The following is a 21,400-nucleotide window of genomic DNA, read 5'->3' as shown; positions in this document are numbered from 1 at the left end:
ACACCCTTTCAGCTAGGAGAAAGAAAGCTCTTCCACCCAGACTTAAATATTTTCAATGCTTGCATGCACTCCTGTCTTGGCAGATCTTGGTTAAAATTGTCCCAGTTTCAATTCTATTTACTGATGTGCCCTCATGGCACATGGATGGCCGGGCAGGGGTGCTTTATATAAGCTGCCATGACTGCATGGCTTCTGTTCTTCCATCCTATCACATCAAAATGACATCAAAATGTTCCGTGCTGGGTGAACACTGTCCTTGTCAAGAGAACAGCAAATGCCAGCAGTGACATGGTTAATGCAATCCCTCTACCTGCTCCAAAGGCAGGAACCTTTCTATCACACGTAACAGGCTTCAGCTCAGGCCCTCAGAGGACTACTCTGTTTAAAATTGAACACTAGCAAAAAAAAGAAGAAATTCAACCAGGCATTAGGGCTGAAAGACATCCAGGCTGGCTATTTTGTTACTCTGCATGAAATACACAATATTTGAGATCTCAAAAAGATATCACTTTTACCCTCCTTATCATTAGCATTTAAAAAAAAAAAAACAACAACAACAAAACACAAAGTACAAACTACTACTGCAATATAATTCTGCTTTTTCCACCTTTTTGCCAAACATTATATGCTACAGTGCTGGCTGTGCTCTTCAGGGGAGATCTGCTATATGTCTAACAACCAACAGCTGAGATGCTTGACATCTCACCTGTTCCAGATGCAGAAAAGAAAAAAAAAAAAAAAAAGGCACAAAATGGACTTCGGCTGGAAAATTCCAGCTCAATACACATACCCCTCTCCCCAGAAGCAGCCCAAGGTGATCTTCCCTGGGGCCCCATCCTGCCCCCACCCCCGAGAGGGATGCAGGTGCTTCTCTTTTTATAGGGATCCCAGGTCAGCAGTGCAGATGTACAGTGCTAATACTGAGGACGTGCTACACTGCTGACTCACGTCCAAGGGGACCAGCAGGTCTGGTGGGGGTATACAGAGCCCATCCTGGGCAAAACAACCATGGAGGTAAGACCACCATGAAAAGATCATTTATAGAAGGCTGTTAAGTAATCCACAGTTGAACAACAGCAATGCGTAGGTGCCCACTATTGTGGTTTATCCACTGCGTTGCTGATATCGATCCTCCTTATAGAGTTCACTGATTGATGGTTAATTACACACTGCTGATAAGTCAATACATCACTTCAACCCTGATTTGGTTGGAGCTGCCTGAAGCGAGCAGCTTCCCCGCAGCACAGCTCCTGCCTGCAGAGCTGCTGGCAGCCAGATGGCCCCCGGCTTGCACCCCTGCAACTGCTGATGCTCCCCAGGCCCCACCTGGGCTCCCTGCACAAGGATGCTTAGACTGATCAAGTTTTTAAGGATCCTAGTGCTCTCTGGGTAGGCAGCACAAGCAAGGAAGACAGCAGCCCTACCACTTTTCTCCCCTCACCTTGGACACAACGTATGCGGTGTGTGTGTGACAGAGAGATCAGTGTGCCTAGTGGCTGCAAACACACCAGACAAATATTTCTGCAGCTGCTACAGGGTTAGGTACTATAAATGGCAGAGCTCCGGCAAGCCCCACAGCAGCCCTCCAGCAGCAGCTGACATTCAGTTCCCAGCGGTCTCCTCAGGGAAGATGGCCTCCAGCACGTTGTCGCATCCCAGGCCAGTGGGGCACAGCGTGACGTGAGGCCTACCAACATCCCTGCTGACAGCCCCACCTGTGCTGAGCTCCATGTGACTGCTCCCTGAACACCCCTTCTGGCAGTCACTGCACATCATGAGAGCAACGCGTGACTCCTCACAAGCCAGGCACTGCGTCCAATGCTGCTAGTCTCAAGGCTGCCTGGGCACATCAGGGGAGGTGATCTGCTCCTCTGTGCTGGTGAGGCCTCATCTGGAGTGGAGTTTTCCATATAGGAGAGACATAGTCCTGTTGGAGTGCATCCAGAGGAGGGCCACAGAAATGCTCCAAGGGATGGAACACCTCACCTACAAGGACAGGCTGAGAGAGCTGGGGCTGTGCAGTCTGGAGAAGAGAAGGCTCCAGGGAGACCTGAAAGCAGCCTTTCAGTATCTAAATGGGCTGTAAGAAAGAAGGGGACAGATTATTTAGCAGGGTCTATTGTGATAGGACAAGGGGAAATGGTTTCAAATTAAAAGAGGGGAGATTTAGATTGGATATAACGAGGAAGATTTTTATAATAAAGGTGGTGAGGCACGGTCTCTCTAACTGCCCAGAGAGGTGGTAGATGTCCCATCCCTGGAGACACTCGAGGTCAGGCCAGACTGGGCTCTGAGCGCCCTGACCTACCTGTGGGTGTCCGTGTTCATTGCAGGGGAGTGTGGCTAGATGGCCTCTAAGGGTCTCTTCCAACTGAAACGATTCTATTATGTAAGTTAAGCATGAGCCAGACAGTAAAAGAATTGAAAGCCAAAGTGTTGTTCCACAATTTCCTTGTGCAAATGCAGGTGAGCAGTGAGAGTTACTCCAGAGCTTTAGTGAAAACGTAACCCCTAACAGTCAGGGAAGATCCTGCCACAACTGCTTGCCTACCTCCCTACCTACTCCTGTTCTAAACAAAGATATGGTGCTTGAGAGCCATCAGGGGCTACATAATGGTTCAAGTTCTCCTTTTGTGCTATATCTCACTTTGTAGCAACCTTCAGAACTAGGGACCATCATTACAGGCACCTGGATGCCAAGAGAGGAGGAGAAGATGTGCACTGGCAGGAAAACTGCTTCTTTCTCAGTCTGCACTATGCTAAGTTAAAGGCATTGACGCCTGAAAAAGAGCAGATGGCTTCTCTGTGTGAAGTGTTCATAAGGAATAGGCAGTGGGAGAAAGTAGGCTCCAAGATGCAGTAGTTTTTGGGGGTCTGAGCAGAGAAAGCAGCAGGGAAAATAAGGAAGCAGAAAATAGCCCTTCCTTTCTTTAGCTTTCCTCAACAAGGTTGGAAGTTTCATCTCCTGCCAGTTAATGGCATGGGAGCTCAGAGATAGATCTGAATCCATCTCCAAGACATTCCTGCTGACTGAGAAGTCTCAACTGAAGTACTGGCCTCTCAACAAGAAACTGAACCCTAGTCCCACATTTAGAGAGAAGAGCAAAGCTATGTACAAGCGACCCCAATTCATTATCTTTACCATTCAGACCATCTTACTCTCCATCTGCTCTTTTCCAAGTACTCAGCAATCTAAACCTAAGCTTCTCAAACCCTGAACGTATCCCCACAGTGGCCATACTGGCCAATTATTACCTGTATAATTATCCCCAAGGAGAGAAAAACTCCAGTTAAACATACCTCTGCTCCAGATTTGGTGCAGACCCCTGAAACACCAGGCAAAGACACATACTGAGATTTGGATCAGATGCCTTCAAGATCAGCACAACGTTCTTCTGCCTCAAACAGAAGCAAATGTCACGCACTTCCTTCATCACTTCCCAACAGTGCCTTCCCTACCCTCTTCACTGCTTTTATCTTAAATTCCAGAGTGTCCAGCTTACTCACAGCTCCAGCATTCGAGGGCAAAAAGACGCTTTGGGATTGACAGCCAGTGATGTGACAGCATTGACAGCAAGCACAATCTCATGGCAGGTAGATGGAACTAATTAATTGCGTGAGCGGGCAAACCTGGGAGAGCCGTCTGGAGCAGCTGAACCACAGAGGGCTAGAGCAATACAGCCTTGCCAGTAGACCTGATTCAATACATCCACCGGACCTGAACAGATTTGGAGTGTCTCTCAATCATGAGGCAGCTGGAAGACAGCTGGTGGTTTCCCAGAGGACTTTCCAACAGGAAATTCCACCACATGATTTTTCTTTAGGCTACACAAAGTCACTCCATGGCCCCTCCTCACCGTCCCTCTCTAGTTTCTGCAGACTGATTTAAGCTAGCGTGAATAAATTGAACTTGCAGTATCCCATGGAAATCCCTTCCATGTTTGTCATGTTTGGTGTTCCTCAATTCCAGCCTTAAACTATCTCAAATGCTGGAGAGGACTGGGTGAATTTGTAATTATACATAATAACTACTCCCTTACCCAAAGCATACCAACCCCTACCCAAATTCACATGCTGGGGCAGGAAGATAGGACACCTTGCCTGTTCTGCAGCTGAATCCCTTCAGCATACTTGCTATCACAGGCTGTTACTGCTCAACAAAGGGCAAAAAGAAGAGGTTAAGGGAAACTTCCCATCCGTCAGATTCCCCAGCAAACTTCAGAGAGCAAACTGGTCAGAGACAAGCTCAGACAGCAAGGCAGAGGACAGCAGTCCCAGCTGGAGGGTAGAAAGAGGACACGGGGTGGCGGAGCAGGCGTGCTGCTAACAGGTTTATTCCGCTGGCAGGGATTCCCTTGAGCGGCAGGCGGGTGAGCTCTGCAGACCAGCGAGCTCAATCTGCGCTAAGCAGATTAGTTCCTTACCGGTGAAAGGTTCTGGGCAGCAGCAGAGAGTTGCTCACCATGTGATACGAGGGGGCTGTCATTACGTTTCATAGATATGATATAATTATATGTTCCCTGGAGGGTACTTTAATTGAATTATAGGGTGTCTCACAAGTATTCTGGGCAGTGGTTCGAGGAAGCTCTCACTGCCCAGAACAAGATAGAGATACCCTTTAATTCCATTAGATGCACCCTCCAGGGAGTGGGCTGCTATACCACGCAGCAATTCACTTAAAAACCTTCTCCCTCCTCGACAAAATTGGAAGGGAGGTGTCTTTAGCGAAAGTTTTGTTGTTGCTATGTATTTTTTCCTTGGGACACTTCAGCAGACTTGCCACTACATTAAACTCCCTGTCCTGCATCCCAAGGGAGAAATACCCCATTGAAGGCAGTCATGGCCCATTTCCAGGGTGGGTAGTGTTCCTTTCTGGGTCAATTCCCAGCTCAAGGCTCAGCGGATACAGTGCTGCACAAGGCATCACATGACAGGCTAGATGTACAAGGGAGGTCTCAGCCTCTTTAGGAAAGCAGAGGACCTCCAGAGAAGGAGTCCTCAAAGACACAGGGGCTATCAGACACACAGCCTACCTGTCTGCCTGTCCTACAACACAATGGAGCTGCAAGCAACTGTCGCAGTGACACAGAGGCAGTGGTGCAGCCCTGGAACAGGGTCTCCCCCAGCCTCTCCTCTGGGTGCTGTGCATCAGGGAAACTGCTTCTCTTCTACTCCAAGACCTCTGCCTACAACATACTGACAGCCAGAGGAGATGTCACATCTGCTAAGCCTTTTTTTGCTGCTCTGTACCATACAAAGGATGGGATAATCAGGCCCCTGAGCCTATTATTTTTTTCCGTCACCTCAAGGGAAAGCCAGAACCAGCTGCCCACCACAAAATGGAATGACCTGCTGAAGCTGTCATCAGCTTTGACTCCTACAGACTGTGCTCACTCCTGCATCTAGCACCGCTCCACTTGTCAGGCCACAAAAAGAGCAAGGAAGATAGTTATGCCAAGGACTTGCTAATTATAGAAAAAGAAGACGTTCCTGCAGGAAAGGCACCAGAGTCAGTGCCGAGATAAGGCGTGCAGCTGCTGACGCTGCTGTGGCACCAAGCAGCAGGCGGGAGTCTGATGTGCTGCACCATCCTGCATGCAGCCCTGCTCTGCAGCGTACAGCCCATCCAGTCCCAGAAGCCTGGCTGCCAGGCAGGCAGTTATTGCTCACATATAGTCCATTTGCTGCATTTCTGCATTATTCATAGCTCTGCCCATCTCTGGTGGTGTCAGCTAACAGGACACATCTGCGAAAACCTGCCAAATCACACATTTTCCCTCCACAACCACAGTAAAGAAAGAGAAAAGTACTGTGAGCTATCAAAAGTAACCATAGTCAACCCAAAAATACTTTGGGCAGCTTAAAGAAGTACTTCTGATATCTTAGATGCAGACAGCTGGGTGCTTATTTATTCCTGCAGAGTCAGTACACTGTTCCTGGCATATTCTTCTTCACCAGTGCTGTAACCCAGTTATCTTTACTAAAAGAGGAAGAGGTAGAAGCATGAAGCCAACACGATCAAGCAGATGAAGTAAAGGAGAGACTAATCCAGGAGGGAAGACAGGTAAAGCAAAGATAACAGGAGCAGAATTTCTGCATTAAATATTGATGGCTTTATTGCATTAGGATAAAAGCTGAGCAGCACAGTGCTCAGGTGGTGGTTTTTATGAGGGTACAACTGGTTGCCTTGCTTACCCCATGGAAAGAAACACAGAGGCACAAAAGGTAATTCCTAGCACATTTCACTTTAACAACATGCCTTTACACGGAGCACTAAAGAGGTAGAGCAGTAGGCAAACCACTCGGACATGCTCAACACACCAGAGCTGCAAAGGCAGCCACCCCTGGAAGCTCTGTTTGGTGAGATGAACAATAAAGAGACAAAAATAAACAAGCAAGCAAAAAAAACACTAAACTCTAAGAGCTAGAGGAAATCTTCCATGGCCTAACGGAGAAATCAGGAGATCAGAGCAACGGCTCTTATTCATGTGGGATGCAGCGCCAAGCCACAGGCTCCTTGAATAACCAGAAGAGCTCAACACCACCACTTGGGAGGAGTTAGCAAGTGGAAAGGACAGCCATCACTCCCAGTTAGCTGGTGTGCATTTACTCCTGAGAGTGGCACAGTCCACTCAAAAGGCCCAATGCTGAGAGCACCAGTGCCTGCTCAGCAGCAGAGCTGGCTCCAGGTGAAAAGCTAGCAGCACTAAATGCTGGCATCCAGGCATGGGCCTGAGGGGACTCATCTGTCAGCAGTCCATCTGCCAGGACAGCTGTAAGCACGTACCAGTCCAGATTCCTCCCAGCTTTAAATCTGCTGTTTTCACTGAAGCTAAACAGAGGGTGAACTTGGTTCACAGTGCTCACAACAGCTAGAGCAGCAAGTTCTTTTACCATCATAGTTTATCCTGACATGAGGTAAATAAGAAATACGCCACATCGCTAGCAACAGACAAGTCCCCTTTTATTTGAAAAAGCTGCCCCTCTTTCACCAAGGCCAGCTGCTTCTATTTAGAAACAACAGAAATGTGCTGGAGGACCTCTTGTCAAGGATACTTTAGATTCTGCCTCCTTATCTCCTGTAGAAAGGATAAGCCCATATTTTACTTGGAAACTTTGCTTGCACTCTGATCTGTTAAAAGTTCGAGAGCCATTGAAGTGATGCTGTAATTAATGCTCCCACTGTAGATTTAAAACAAACAAAAAAAACACACCAAAAAAGTCCCAACCCATACCTGTACTGAGTGATGTAAAGTCTGCCAAGCCTTGCCCCAGCATCTACTCTCAGCCCTGAGACAGCATTGCTCAAACTGTGCCTTCTCCTCCTTTTTATAAGTGGGCAAAAAAACGTGATTTGTGCTCTGCAATCCCACATGTAAAATGCACATCTATTGGCCACTCATCCAAAGGTGCTTTGTGCAGAACTGTATGACTCAGGAGGAGGCAAAACTCACTCAACACACAGTAAGCTTGTTTTTATCTTGGATCAGTTCTGGTTCGATTGTTTTTAAATCCAGAACTTGGCTGTGTTGTTTGGCACAAAGAATTTCCCTGTGTTTGCTCTAAACTCTGAACATCACTACCCTCCCTTATACCTCAGAGCTGCCCCTGAGGGCCTCTTACCTTAGGAACCCATCAGGCTCACAGGGACTTCTCTGGAGCATCCACCAACTTGGAAAAGCCACCCTCTAGTCCATGCTTCTCTTTTAGCTGGGGTTCCAGGCCCCCTTGTTTAACACTGTTACATTAATTCATATAAATGGCTCCTTTGATAGACAAGAAGTCACAGTCCCTGAGACAGCATGGCATTTGTCCTTCTTCATAAATGGATGGCATGTCCACTCGACACCTGCCAACAAGGCTATCTGGGAAGGTAAAGGTCAGCTCAGGGCTTCTCTTCTTCCCAGAATGGTGTCACTATCTCACATTTCTGCAGAATGACTTCACAAACACTCCAGGAACAGTCCTCTGACACCTTACACTAATCCCTGCAGGTCACACTTCTTAGACCTCATGGCAGGACTAACGCAGATGCTCAGAGCAGGTACCTGTGTAAATGACTTCAGTTAAATCAGAAACCACTACTGTTAAAAAATCTAACATAATAATTTCATTGCAAGAAATAAATACAATAGCCTTTCACCACTGGCAACATAATGGAGAAGTCATTAGAGTGGTTTGGATTTTTTTTTTGTTTGTTTGCTTGGGGTTTTTTTTTGTTTGTTTGTTTGTTCATTTGTTTTTTTACTGGGACCATATGCAAAACTGTCAGTATAAGTGACCAAATCAGGGTCTACAAGGAACATATTGCCTGTAGCAAGCAAAAGTTCTGATATACAGGTGAGATAACTAGCCATGAGAAACAGAATTGCCCTTCTCTTTCCCTTTCAGGAAGTCATTAAATGAGGCCACAGTGCAATGTTGGAGCTTCTCCTCTGACTGTTTCTTGCAAGGCCATTATCTCTTCTCAAAGACAGCTGCCACTGCTTTTCATTAATCTGGATTAAAATAGGAATCAAGAACTTCCAATTTATGTGAAAGTGTAGGAAGAGAAAGCCAGAAGGAGCTCATCCTCTGATGGAAACAGACTGAAGAAGAGTTTGCAGGATTCATTAGAAGTTAAATCTCAAGAGAGTCGAAATGGGAAGGAACAGTGTCCTGAGAGAAGGAAACTACCAGATTCATACAGCAAATTTTCATTTCCTAAATTCCCACTGCTGTCTTAATTTCTTGAGAGCTGTCCTACTTCAAGTCCAGAGTATTAGGAGCAGTGCAGAGTACATGGGAGCTGCTGGACAAGAGTTCAGACTAGATTATCACAATAATTTCATCATGACCGAGGTCATTAATTTGTGTCACTACAGCTGACATAGATAAACCAAGGGCTTCAGATTCCCATACACCTCCATACCATATGACCAAAATTCAATTTAGGAAAATGAACACCCAAAATTGCAGTTGCTGTTGTCAGCCTAGTGGGAAGATGGACTGTACCAGTCTGCTTCCTGATAGCTGGGGAGAGGTCATAGAATTTGCATAAATTCACTGTGGTTTTTAGTGACACAAAATTACAAGCTTAGTGTACCAGGCCCTTCTCTGCATAGAGCATAGGCCAGCAGTTCAGGGAATCAGTTTTATTTCTGCCTCTGCCTCTGTTGGATAACCTAGAGAGAAGAGAAATGACTTTCTCTGCTTTGTTCCCCCAGCTACAAAATGGAAATAACAACCCTTGATCTCCTTTGCAAAATGCCTTTAGATCCACTGAGGAAGCACCATGCAAAAGAGCTAAGTGTTGTTAATAGCATTCTCCTCAAAATGCCACAACCATGACTGCGTAGGTGATCAGATTAACAAATTAAGTTGACAGTTTCTTCAAGCACCAAGTGGCAGAAAGGAAGGATAATTAATTGCACCCAACCTCAGTATGACATCCTTCACACAGAAAACTGCCATTCACTTTTCCTACTATTATCTCCACCAGGTCCACGCGGGGAAGCTAACATCCACCATGTCAGGGCTACGAGGAAGAGGTGATGGCCTAGATAGCCCTGAGTCCAAGCATGGCTGGACAGGAGAGGGAAGGGAGGCAAAGGAGTGACTACTGACCTTCCCACCAAACATGGTGGCACAGCATGGAGAACAGAAGGCAGCAGCAGCACATGGTGGCTACTTGGGGCAGTTGTTAGCCACCATCCCTAGGACACAGTACCAACTTGAAACAGGTCTGTCGCTAGCACAGCTCTGGCCCTCATGTATATAATCACAAACACATCCCATGAACGCTCTTGCTAGCAAATGCCTCCAAATAGGAGGAAGTGCATGTGGTTTTCCATTGCCTCCTGCTTTGGGAGAGCTTTGGAAGACCACCAAGCTGAGAATGCACTCAGAGGCGGCCCAAGGCTTTCTGGGAGGAAGCAGGCAAGGAAAGGATATGTATAAACTTACAACTTCATCTCCAAATCATAAAGGCCAAAATCAAACAAAATTTCACTGGCTATCAGGATGTCCTAAGTGCATTTATCTCTAGCACTATCTGCCTTTTGTTACTGTGAGTTCTGTCTAACACACGTAAACGACTGTAGCAAAGACCAGACATGCTGGCTTTGCAGATTGACTTCACAAGACATTTAATACCAGTTCAACCACAGCATCTCCTGCACAACTTGAGCCACAGGCAACACTCAGAAAACTGCCTCAGGGCAGATGGCTACACTTCCACTAGACTACAGATCCTACACATAATTAAGCAACCTGTAACATGGGCAACAAAGTAGATCTCTTGGCCTCAACCTCAACTGCAGCAAATGACATGGCCATGGCAGAATTTGCCTTCCAGCTGGTGTATTAGTTAGCTCCTGGTAACTTGTACATTTTCTGAAAATTTCTAAAGCAAGACATAGGTAATTTTTCATATGAATTTAAACAGTTTTAAGCAGAGCAACCAATTCAAAGCAATAAAACTTAATTTTAATTTTCTTTCCTTACTTGCTCGGAGTTCCCTTTATTATGCAGAAAGAAAATCCTTTAGAATTCAATTCACTTTTTGCTGCTGGCTCTTAATCTCTTGATTTCTGTATTGCTTGGACATGATAAAGCAGCATGGTCAGTCACCTTTCTACATTTTCACACGTCCAAGAACCCAACTTATTTCCACACAATATTATTTAATAGAAAAAATGTTTGTCCATCTTGTAAAAAATCTAAGTTTTGGGCTTGCTTCCTCTTTTTAGTCAACAAATGAACTAGGAGTGTCCTTCAGCTGTTTAGGTCATATCTGAGCCTCACTGGAACAGGAGTTCAGAAATCACAAGTGTAATGAAAAAGCAGCAGCAGCAGCAGAATTAAGCATTCGCAACCTGATCAATTCTCTTCTTGTCAGATGACAGAATTCAAGACCTTATGGTTTGATTTATAGCTATCCAACATCCATACACATTCATACGCACACACTGCATGTTTCAGTAGCGATGGCATTGTTCTGAGTCTCCTCATCTCAGCACACTTCCTCTGTGCTCCCACCCAAATGTAAGTAAGGAAACTTTGACCTTGTTAATCTAGAAAGAATCACAGAGGCAGGGAAAGCAAGAGCCGGCGGCAGGATCCATTTCCCTCTTATCTGTAATTCATACAGCTACTCAGCTTTTTTCAGTCCCACATACCTCAGGGAAAGCCTCTTAAGGACAAGTCCAATAGTTAACTTTATCTGATAGACTTAAGGGAAGACCCCTTCTCCACTTCATTTTAAGGGAGAGTGCTCACTGTAGCCACCACTTGCCCTCAGGATTTGGTAAGCGGTGGTCTTCCAAAAGTTTGATCTCAAAGATGTTGTGTAATCCAGTGTCCCTCAGATTAATTTAGGCATTGCTACACTTAAGGAGGCTGACCTAAAATCTACTTACAGATAGCCTGCTATTGCAGAATGCAATCTGAGGGTTCTTATTTCCCATCAGAGAATGAGCTAAGTATAAACTGCAGTTTTTGCCCTCTTCTGGCATATGCCAATGAGCATTTCTCTGTGGCAGCAGCATACATGCACAGCCACAGTAAAACTCAACACTGTCTTACATGTTTGCACGAGGCTGTCAATTCATGTTTCCTTCTTGAGCCAAAAAGCTTTTGTGACTTCCATGAGGAAAGGGACAAAGTTCAAGTTTCACCTTTCCTAAGTAAGGGTCTGACCAGCAGGCTGAAGTGGGAAGCACAAATCTTTTGCTGCCTTCAGGCCACTCATCCTTAGCACTGTATACTGAGTACTGTTTCCCTTCTGTTTCTTCTCTTCTACCCAGGGTTTTGTGGACCCCCAGTTTCCCCTTCAGCACACAGGGACACCTCGTGGTAGATTCCCCTCAGTGGCAAGACATTTAAGAGGCAGGCTTTAAAGCATCCAGCCAGGCAGAACTCCAGCTGTTTGGTGACCCAGTGTCTTCATACAGCCTTGTACTGCACAATGCAGTCACCAGACACTTGAATTTGCCCTCTGAACCTGCAAAATTTCCCCGAACACCCTATGCACCTTCCGTCTAAACTAGAGATGACCCAAACGAGATAGCATTTGCTGAAAAAGTAGTATTGTAGCTGCCTGCACAGCGGCAAAGAAATGGCAACGTACAGCACCTGACTTCTGTTCACTGAGCTTAAGTCCAAGGGGTGATTACCAAAACTATCCTCACGTGTTTCCAATCCAAAACTCCATTCCCAGAAGACTTAAACAGTTAAAACGAAACCTGACAATGAATAAAGGCAGCTTGCTGGCCTACATGGTTAGGCTGACAAGACTCATCTCCTTGTTTATTAGTTTGATTTAATCATAGAATCATAGAACGGCCTGGGTTGAAATGGACCATAATGATCATCTAGTTTCAACCCCCCCACTGTGGGCAGGGTCATCAACCACACAGAAGTTAAAATTAATGTAACTTCAAAATAAATTTCTCTCCATTAGCCCCATATTCCCTGTGGATTGGAAACGGTTCCCAGCAGCCTTCTGACACAGAAGTGAAAGACACATTATGTATTAGGTAGGGACATCGTTTTGACCACACAAAGGTCCAACCTGTGCTCTGGGGCATCTTCTCTGGGCCACAAATTAAGCACCCAGAGCACATCTGTTTTCTGGACTACCTTCCTCATCATTAGTCTGTTCTACAGGAATGTACTTGGTCCTGCTGAATGTAATTTGTTTGAATGCAAGGGAGCAACTATGTGGGTATGCTCTGACTTTTCTAAGACAAACAAAAGTTTCCTATCAGCAGGAAGGCAAATGGAGCACTTGCACTTATTCTCTGGTACCCCAAATATATTAGCCTCTCAGTGATAGATCTTAAAGCCCCTTTTTCTTCAAGATCTGGGTGAAGCATGGTAGTACATATTACACTGTAGGTAGTCTCACAGAAGACTGCATCCACACAGTCGACATTCTTCCTTGCTTTCCCTGGAAAAATTAGCTTGAGGGACAATTTAGGAGACTAACTTGCCTGGCCCATCTCCCTGAAAATGCCAGATTCACAGCTGATTCTTCCCCTTATTTGCTTGTGGTTTAATCCAGCTAACCAGGAACTTCTGTTCTTTTAACAGGGAAGAACACGTGCTTACAATCAAGCACGAGGACCATGTACATTAGCTGGATTAAGTGGTTTAGCAGGCTAAGGCAGAAGGTGCTTCTGAATTAGGGCATCCCTATTCCATGGCATTTAATACACATTAACATCCTTTCAGATACTGTACAGGGAGACTGGGTACAAAGATTTCCTTTCTCCGATGCCAGTTGCAAGTCTGTACAATTCTTCTTTTGATGGCTCAAGTGATTAGGCGTTAACAAGAGCAACCTCGGCACTTAACACTAGGGAGTTTTAGCACCAGGTTCACACCCCCTCCCTCTCCCAGCTCAGCTAAGGTATTTTTCTCATTCCCCAGTTATGTTAACAGCAGGTACTTAAAGCAATTAGCCATTATCGCCTCTCTGGTCTTTATTACTTCCTAGCTTCGTATCAGCTACTTTGTACGCAATAAAAGAGCTGAATTAACAGGACTGGTGCAGACTATTTTGCTTCCTTTCTTAATTCTGTATGAAAACACTGGGTCATGGAGCCACATGGACAGAGTGTGAGCTGCAGTGCTTTAGTCCATTACTGCCAATTGCCATGGTATTTTACGAGGAGAAAAACCACAGGTAGCAAAAAAACAGATATAGGGAGATCATAGAGAAGGTGACATGGGGAATACGGGTAGACCAAGGGGGCATGAATGGTTGCACAAGTCCAGCAGAACTGCTTGCAGCTGCGGCTATGCTTTGAATTAGCTGCCACACAGACCTGCAAGTTGCACAGGAAGCCTAAGGAGGCAGGTATGATGTGTTGTTCATTTGAAAATAAAGCCCCATATCTACTGAGCAGCTCTTGATTGCATGGGAATAACTGTTGTAAAATTTTCACGTGGGGATATCAAGAATTTTTTCTACCTTTTATGTTTTTTTCCAAAAGGAGGCTTTCCCATATTTGCCCAGCCAGTTAAAAGCTCCCCCTTCTCTACCTCAACTCACCATTAACCCATAGCATGAGTATAGGACCTCATAAAATGAAATATTTTCCTCATGTCCCCTGCAGTATTTCTAAGCCTCACTTTGTTATTCTCAAGAGGGAAGGGACAAAAGACTTTGAGATCTTAAATCCTGCTGTCGGTTCTTGCCTGAAAGAGGTAAGTAGGGAAACTGAAGGAAAGCTGAAGAAAGGAGCCTGTCCCTTGCCAGCATTCACCTGTAACGGGGGCAAAATGTGAGGTTAAACACCAAAACTAGACTGAGGAACAAGAATGAATAGGGTACTTACACAGTTTCATCATTCTTGAACTCCAACTCCCCATAAGTGTCTTCAAAGTCTTCTCCACCTCCTTTTGCTGTCCCTTCCACTGTCCTAAATGGCACTATGACTGTACCCCGAGCACCTGATGTCCTTAGAACTTTGACTTCCATCACACCAATGCTCTCGCTGACATGAATAACATCACACTCAAATGTGAAGATGCCAGCATGGTCATCATCCAAGATAGTCACTGTGGCCACACAAGGAGAAGCCAGTATCGCCTTTGGGTACGGGGAGTTACCGAGCTCTGGAGGTTCCTCACTGTCCACCACACGGAGGTTACTGAGTCGCACAAAGAAATGTTCATCCTCCTCAAAGATGTCATCATCAATAATTCCCACTGCAAAGTCCTTCTGGGTCTCCCCTGATTTCAAGACAACAGTCCCCTCTGTGAACTCATAGTCAGCACCAGCATTGGCAGAGCCATCCTCGGTTTTATAATCTACATAGATGGTCTTGGACACATCCCCTCCTTTCCGAACCACAGTCAGGAGAACGGCACCACAGTTCTCAAGACACTGATAGGAACACGGGTCAAAATAAATTTTGGAGATGAATTCCTCAGGCTCATCCGGCCGCACCTCATGCAAGCTGGTGCTCTTCTTGGCTTGCTCAGCTGCATGCTTCTTCAGGATATTGCCAGCCCCTGTCATCATTCTGGTAGCCTGAATGCGATAAAAGGCTCTGCTCTTCTGCTGATGTGACAAGGCATAGTAATTAGCCATTTCTACCAGCTGGTCCAAATCCTTTTCCGGGTGTTTTTGCTTCAGATCCTTAAGGATCCGGATCATCTCTTTGCGAGATTCATCTACCTCTTTCCCCTCCACAGTCACTAAGTTTCCATCCAGAAAGTGGGAATTCATCATCTTGCCATCCATCTCAATTCCCTTAGGGTGATCACCTTCTGATTCTATGATGATGCCCCTGTGCTTGTCAGTACGGTACTTTTTGTGCATATACTTATAGAAAAGCAGGCGTCTATCTGCTATCCAAGCCAGAAGAACACAAAGTGGAAAGAAGAAAAGTGTGAGCAGACCTTCCCAGACCTGCACCACACCTGGAGAGAAGACAGCAAGGATCATGTACAACCAGATGTAAGCAAAGATGCTCCATGCAGCTGTGACAAAGAAAACTCTCAGGTGTTTTATCTTTCTGGTTTCCCCATCAGGGATCACGTAGACACAGATGGCAATGATGATAAACATATTGAAGGCAGCACTGCCAACAATTGTAGATGGCCCCAGGTCTCCAGCTATGAACCCATGCCCACATACTTCTATCAGAGACAGAAGGATCTCAGGAGCAGAAGAGCCCAGAGCCATGAGAGTCAAGTTGGAAACAGTTTCATTCCAAATCCGAATGGTTGTTGTTGTGGTCTCTCCATTGGGTTTCTTAATCGTGATTTCTTTCTCTTGTGATGTGATGACCTCTATAGATGCCATGAATCGATCTGCAATGATGGAGACTCCAAGGAACATGTAGATCAGTGCTACAAAGTATACAATAACACGGGCAATTTTGTCCCCAAGGGATGGGTTTTCTGGGTACCATATTGGCAGGATAACACCTTCCTTGCAGTCAAAAGATCCTGAACACGAGCTGTTTTGTACTGAACTGGTTGAGTCTCCCGTCAGGCCAGCATCCACCTGCAAACCATGCAAAAACAGCACAAAAGTAACCAGCCCAAAATGGAGGAAGGCCGAGGTGAGAGGCTGCAAGCTTAACCACGCCATACACAAGATGCAACTTCCACTGTGTAGATCCAAAAGGGCCGAGAACCTGAAACAAACAAAACAGAGAGGGGGGAGGGAAGCATGAGAGAAAAGGAAGATGTAACATTTATCCAAATGCACTTCAGTATCTCACCATGGAAGAGAACTGGTAGAGATGCAAAGGTTGTCTCTCTGTCACTTTGAAGAAGATATTTAGCAGGGGCTATAACAAACTGCAGCATTTACATGCCCAGCAGATGAGGACAAATTGCTGGAAAACTAGCTGAGAGGAAAACTATGCAACAGCCCACAACTGACCTGCAGCATATGCCATAGGAATACTGTTAGCTCAGCTGTCACTCTCCTAATGATGCCACCACGTTCCCCAGAATGCTGTGCTTAAGCTCAACACAAGAAACCTAATTTGAAGGCAACCCTGTCTCACCTCCAAGGGGATAAGACAAGTCAAGAAATCACTAGAACAAAAGGAGCATAATTTAAGGCCAGTGAGCAATCTCCAAATTAAGTCCATTTGCAGGACATAAATAAGTTATGGAGTACCTTAGTGGCCGAACATCCCCCTGGCCAGAACCTCCTGATAGGCTGCAGAATATTCAGAATGGTCCCAGGGCTCCCCTAAGCTTCTGAAGCACAGGGCCCCCACATCAGGAGGTAAAGATGTCAGCAGGAAAATAGGGCAGAAAACTACTGTGCTTGGCAAGGCTCTAAAGGCCATTTTTCACTAGCTTTGCCACTGTGATCTGGGGGGTCACATTTTACATCAGTAATTCCACTTTTGAAAGGGCAAGAAAACCTACAAAAACACTATTATTAGAAAGAAACTTAAGATACAGTAAATTGTACCTACAAAGATTCCTTCTGTGCCCCTAAGAAATTAAAGCATTTTCAAATATCTTCTAAAATGAAAGTAATATCTAACCAGAAACACCAGGTAAAAACAAAGAAGCTGAATGGTGTATCATGTAGATTTGGTGTATCATCGTTGCACAATAGTGTGCCTTCTGGACTGCATCACTGTAGGACTTGCACCAGTTGAAAGCAGAATTTCAGCCCTTCACACACTACTTCTTTCCCTTTACGCCAGGAAGAATTTGGTCACAGGCTTAGCTGAAAAATCACATTTGTGAGTCCAGCCACAGCCAAGTATCTCACAGGAAACATCAAACTTAATAACAGCATTATCTAAAGCACTTGGAAGGTTCAAGAGCCTTAACTCCCACTAACATTCACTGAGGTTTGTACTGCTAAATCAGTAGGATGGGGATTCATTTCCCCTACTGTAACTATCTAAATCTTGGACAGTAAATTAAATTAAGTCGCCTAGGCTCTCTTTGTTGTTAGAGGAAAAAGACAGCCACTTCCTGGGGATGATCTAATCCAAAAGAACTATTTAAGATGCACATCTCTAGAAAGGATTTTGTCCTTTACCATCTCTCTCCATGCTTTAGAGAGGGTGTCCAAACAATCAGTTTAGAGCAAATGCCTAGCCTTGGGATGGAGAGAGTTCAAAGGGATTAACTGGCTCCTGAGTCCTTGTGGAGGTCCCGCCTCTCCTTTGCACTGTCTGGATTCCAGGCAACATTTTAACGTTATCAACATTAAGAAATGCATCCCAAATGGCTATTTTATGGTCACATTGTGTCACTCACATCTTTCCAAAAGCTGGTGCTATCTTCCCAGAATCAACAAAAGTTTCTCAACTTTCAGATAAAAATCTATGAAGACAAGCAAAACAGGAAGGAAAGCGTGAACAAGAACTGCAAATGAGCAAAACCATCCCTGACAGAGCACAGCAGAGGGGAAAGAATTGATTATGCAGTATCAAGATCACAAATCCATAGCTGACACCCTTGATATGAAAAAATAATACACTTCTTCATGTTACCTGGATAATTCAGAAGAGACAGATTCTCTCATATTAGTCTACTTATCTTCTCTATCAAATGCCTACTTATCTTTCTTTTCATCCCAGTCCAGCCCCCACAGTTTGGGGAAACCACAGCCTGGGGTGGGAGGCTGCAGCCCCAGCCCCTCTATCTCATCACCACCCTTCTTGCAGGGAAGACTGAGCTACCCAGCCGGCACGTGCAACTTGGGTTCAGTTTGACACTTCCATCTCCCATTTTGTTTTTCCTCCTTCTCTGCAGGGTATATTACCAGACCCAGGGGAATCTCTTAGAAACAGATAGAGAAACAATGAGCAACAAGCCCATCCCTAAGCTGCAAGGAAGATGCATGCACATCCCCATCAAGATGACAAGTTCCAGGTGTCTCTGGCTCAAGGTACAGCTCTGTTACACCCCAGGCACATCAGTTCATCCCTTTCTGTGCTGCAACTGCTGGCACATATCCACCAGCCTCTTGACTCTTCCAGCTTCTCGTTAACTGAACAGCAGCCAGTAGGCGCAGTGTCCTCCAGGATCAGCCACGTAGAAACGGCTGACAGAAAGACAGGAGTCATTTCAGAACCATCTACATGACTCAAGCACCTAAATTTGGTTTCAAAAATGACTTAAGAGTTTAATTATTACATAAATTCAGAGCCCTGTCTAGGAATAGTACAATGACTAAACTGAAACTAATTGCTGCCACCACCATGAGGTGGTACAGCCACCTTGTGTCACTGATACTGTCTGCCAACCCCACATAACGCTGGGATGGTTCCTGTCTCCAGTCACGCTAGTCACTCCAGGAGCTTCCCAGCCCTTTAATTTTATATTTGATTTTAAGCATAGCCTAATTCTATTATTATTCCTCAAATTATTATTATTTCAAAAACAACCTCTGTCAGGGCAGCCTCTGTGGACATCCAAACTCAGGCTATTGGTTGTAGACTAAAATCTCAGAATTTGGGAGCACGTCCTTCCATTACTTTTTGCTTGCATTGACGAACACTTTAACATTAAGTGGAGGTCACAATCATTTTCTGAAATTATGACCTGATCTTGCAATTCTTTGACGCAGACGAAGCTCCCCGGTGAGATCAACAGGAACTCTGCCCATGGACAAACTGCCTAATAAGATCTTAATATGCATTCATTAACACAAACAGAGTTAAACTAACCCATTTGAAAAGCAAAGGAAAGCATCCTTACTCCTCCTCTCCACACTTGGGAACTGGTGCAAAAGTGCAGAATAAAACTATTAAATTTTAAAACAGCTGTTAATAAAATATTGAGGAAACAATTTTACCATTCAGCGGTCAGAGGATGGAAGATTCAAAACTCACTTTGTAGCTGTAGGTCAGCAAGGCTGCTTACACAAGATGCAAGTCTGCCCCACGTGTGCCTCCCACAACCAGTCTCAACAACACAGCCGTGGACCTGTGTAGCTGTAGCCTTCCCAGAAGGAAGACACAGCTCTCCCTATCTCTGGCCCTGCAACAGCACTGATCTTAGCAGGGCTAGCTGCAATGAGAGCCGCTCCCTCTGAGGATGGAACCTTGGGGTGGGCTGGCAGCACACTCCAGAGACACAGCTTGCCACCCAGGAGGTGGCACGGTGTCACTCCTCCAGCTCCAGCCCAACAAAACCCATCCACATCCAGTGCAGAGATGAAATTCCAGCTGCACCATGGCCAGCCCCTGCAGGTTGCAAACAGGAGGCTGCATCAGCAGCAGCGAAAAGTCAGTTGGCATCAGCTGATCTTTGGCTTTATATCACTCAGATCATGATTCTGCTGATTCCTGCTATCTCTTTGCCATCAGACATCATTTTCTTCCACAGATCTCAGCCCTGCTATTATTAATGCACTGAATACATGCAAATAAGGGCAGTGGTTCTGAGTGAATTGTCCCCTATCTGATAGGATAAGTTCTGAAAGCATCCTGCTGGTGCCAAGAGATACAAAAAGTGGAAAGGACGAGCACAGGAACTGGTGTTCAATAAGGCAGCTCTGGGAAGATGTGTAATAGTTATTATAGTGGGGGAAACTCCTTCCACAAGAGTTGACAACGGCTGTGGGATCTATAAATCCATAAATAAAACCCATAAATAAAAAGATCAGTTCTTGAAATACTTCTGGAGACAGTCCAGGAGGAAAAACGGACCATGCTTGTCACTATTAAGCATGCAATGAAAATGACATTGGATAACTATCAAGCTCCTTACATCTTTTATAACAGCTAGGTTTCAGAAGACTGGTGGTTTTCTGCTGCAGACCTATGGCAAGGCAGGGAGTTGGGAAGGCTGTACTGATTGATCCTCTGCACTTCAGCATTAAGCATACATCTCTCACATGACTCTTTAGGCAAAAATATTTTCAAAAGGAAGCATTCATGACAAAAAAATCAAATCAAGAGGCAAGGTAACAGGGAGTAACCCTCATACATCACACTCCCAAGATTACCGCTCAGTAAATACAAAATCAAAAGCAAAGCTTTAAGTTCCTACTCATTTCTAATTTAGGTAAGACTCTCCCTGAACTATCATAAAAACTGGAACCTTTGAAATTGACCTGCAAATAATATTAGGTTGCCTGGCACCTCCCTCCCACCCCCAAATATGAGGCACACAGAGCACATCTGGGGCCATGCATCCTTTCTCCCCCTGGCTCCAGCCTAGACAGGAAACGGTGCAGATCAGATACAAGTGCTGGCTGAGCCCCACTCAGGCGTGGGCGAAGCTCTAGGTCCAGACACAGACATCTCAGGATCAAGGGCTTTGTCTGCTTGACAAGCATCTGCCCCAGAGTAGAGCGGATGTGGTACTGCTATCCATCTCATCTTACAGTCCTGCTCCCAAGTTGGAGGAGACAGAAAGGTTCATCTTAATAACACAGATGGGCAGAAAAATTAAAAATTTTCTCACGTTCCTCAGTCCAAAGCACGTAAAAGCTTTTTGACTGAGCATAAGATTTTAATAAGCATCAGCAAAAAAGGAAATTATAGCCTTTCTGCCAAAGAACACAAGTTTTTCACGTAAGTATTGTTCCTGATTCGCATTCCTTTGTTCACCAAAATAAAACCATAAGAAGTATTTAATACAAAAATTATATACAAAAAGTATATTTTTCAGTCATCATTATTCAAGTACCATCTAGTTCTTTGCTCGTCACTACAACAGGACCCAAAGTGTAAATTAAGATTCATCTGCAATCCAAAAGTCAGAGCAGTGTAATTAGATCCACTGTGTCAGACAAATGCAAATTTCCAAACACATGTGAGGCCTTAAGTAATCACACTGATGGCATGCATCTATCTGACAGGAACACAGCTAACATTGGATATTGTACAGCTGTAGGTAGTTCAGCTCCCGACTACTGCACCACCTGTATTTTATGAGGTAAAAAGCACAATAAGTCATGCGTAGG

At 45.0% G+C, this 21,400-nt stretch overlaps 1 protein-coding gene across 1 annotated transcript in view; it reads right to left on the bottom strand.

Annotated features, from left to right (window-relative positions):
• The window catches only part of SLC8A3 (solute carrier family 8 member A3), a 101,193-nt gene that overhangs the window by 66,599 nt on the left and 13,194 nt on the right, over nucleotides 1-21,400 (bottom strand). Inside the window, 1 exon segment of the mRNA XM_085224936.1 lies at nucleotides 14,325-16,136. Within this exon segment, the coding sequence (XP_085081062.1) occupies nucleotides 14,325-16,090 (1,766 nt within the window). The 5' untranslated portion in view covers nucleotides 16,091-16,136.

Source organism: Meleagris gallopavo, chromosome 5, assembly GCF_905368555.1.
Source record: "Meleagris gallopavo chromosome 5, MGAL_WU_HG_1.1, whole genome shotgun sequence".
Classification (NCBI taxonomy): Eukaryota; Metazoa; Chordata; class Aves; order Galliformes; family Phasianidae; genus Meleagris; species Meleagris gallopavo.
The sequence above is the reverse complement of the archived record's forward strand: the minus strand, read 5'-3'. Positions and strand labels throughout refer to the sequence as shown.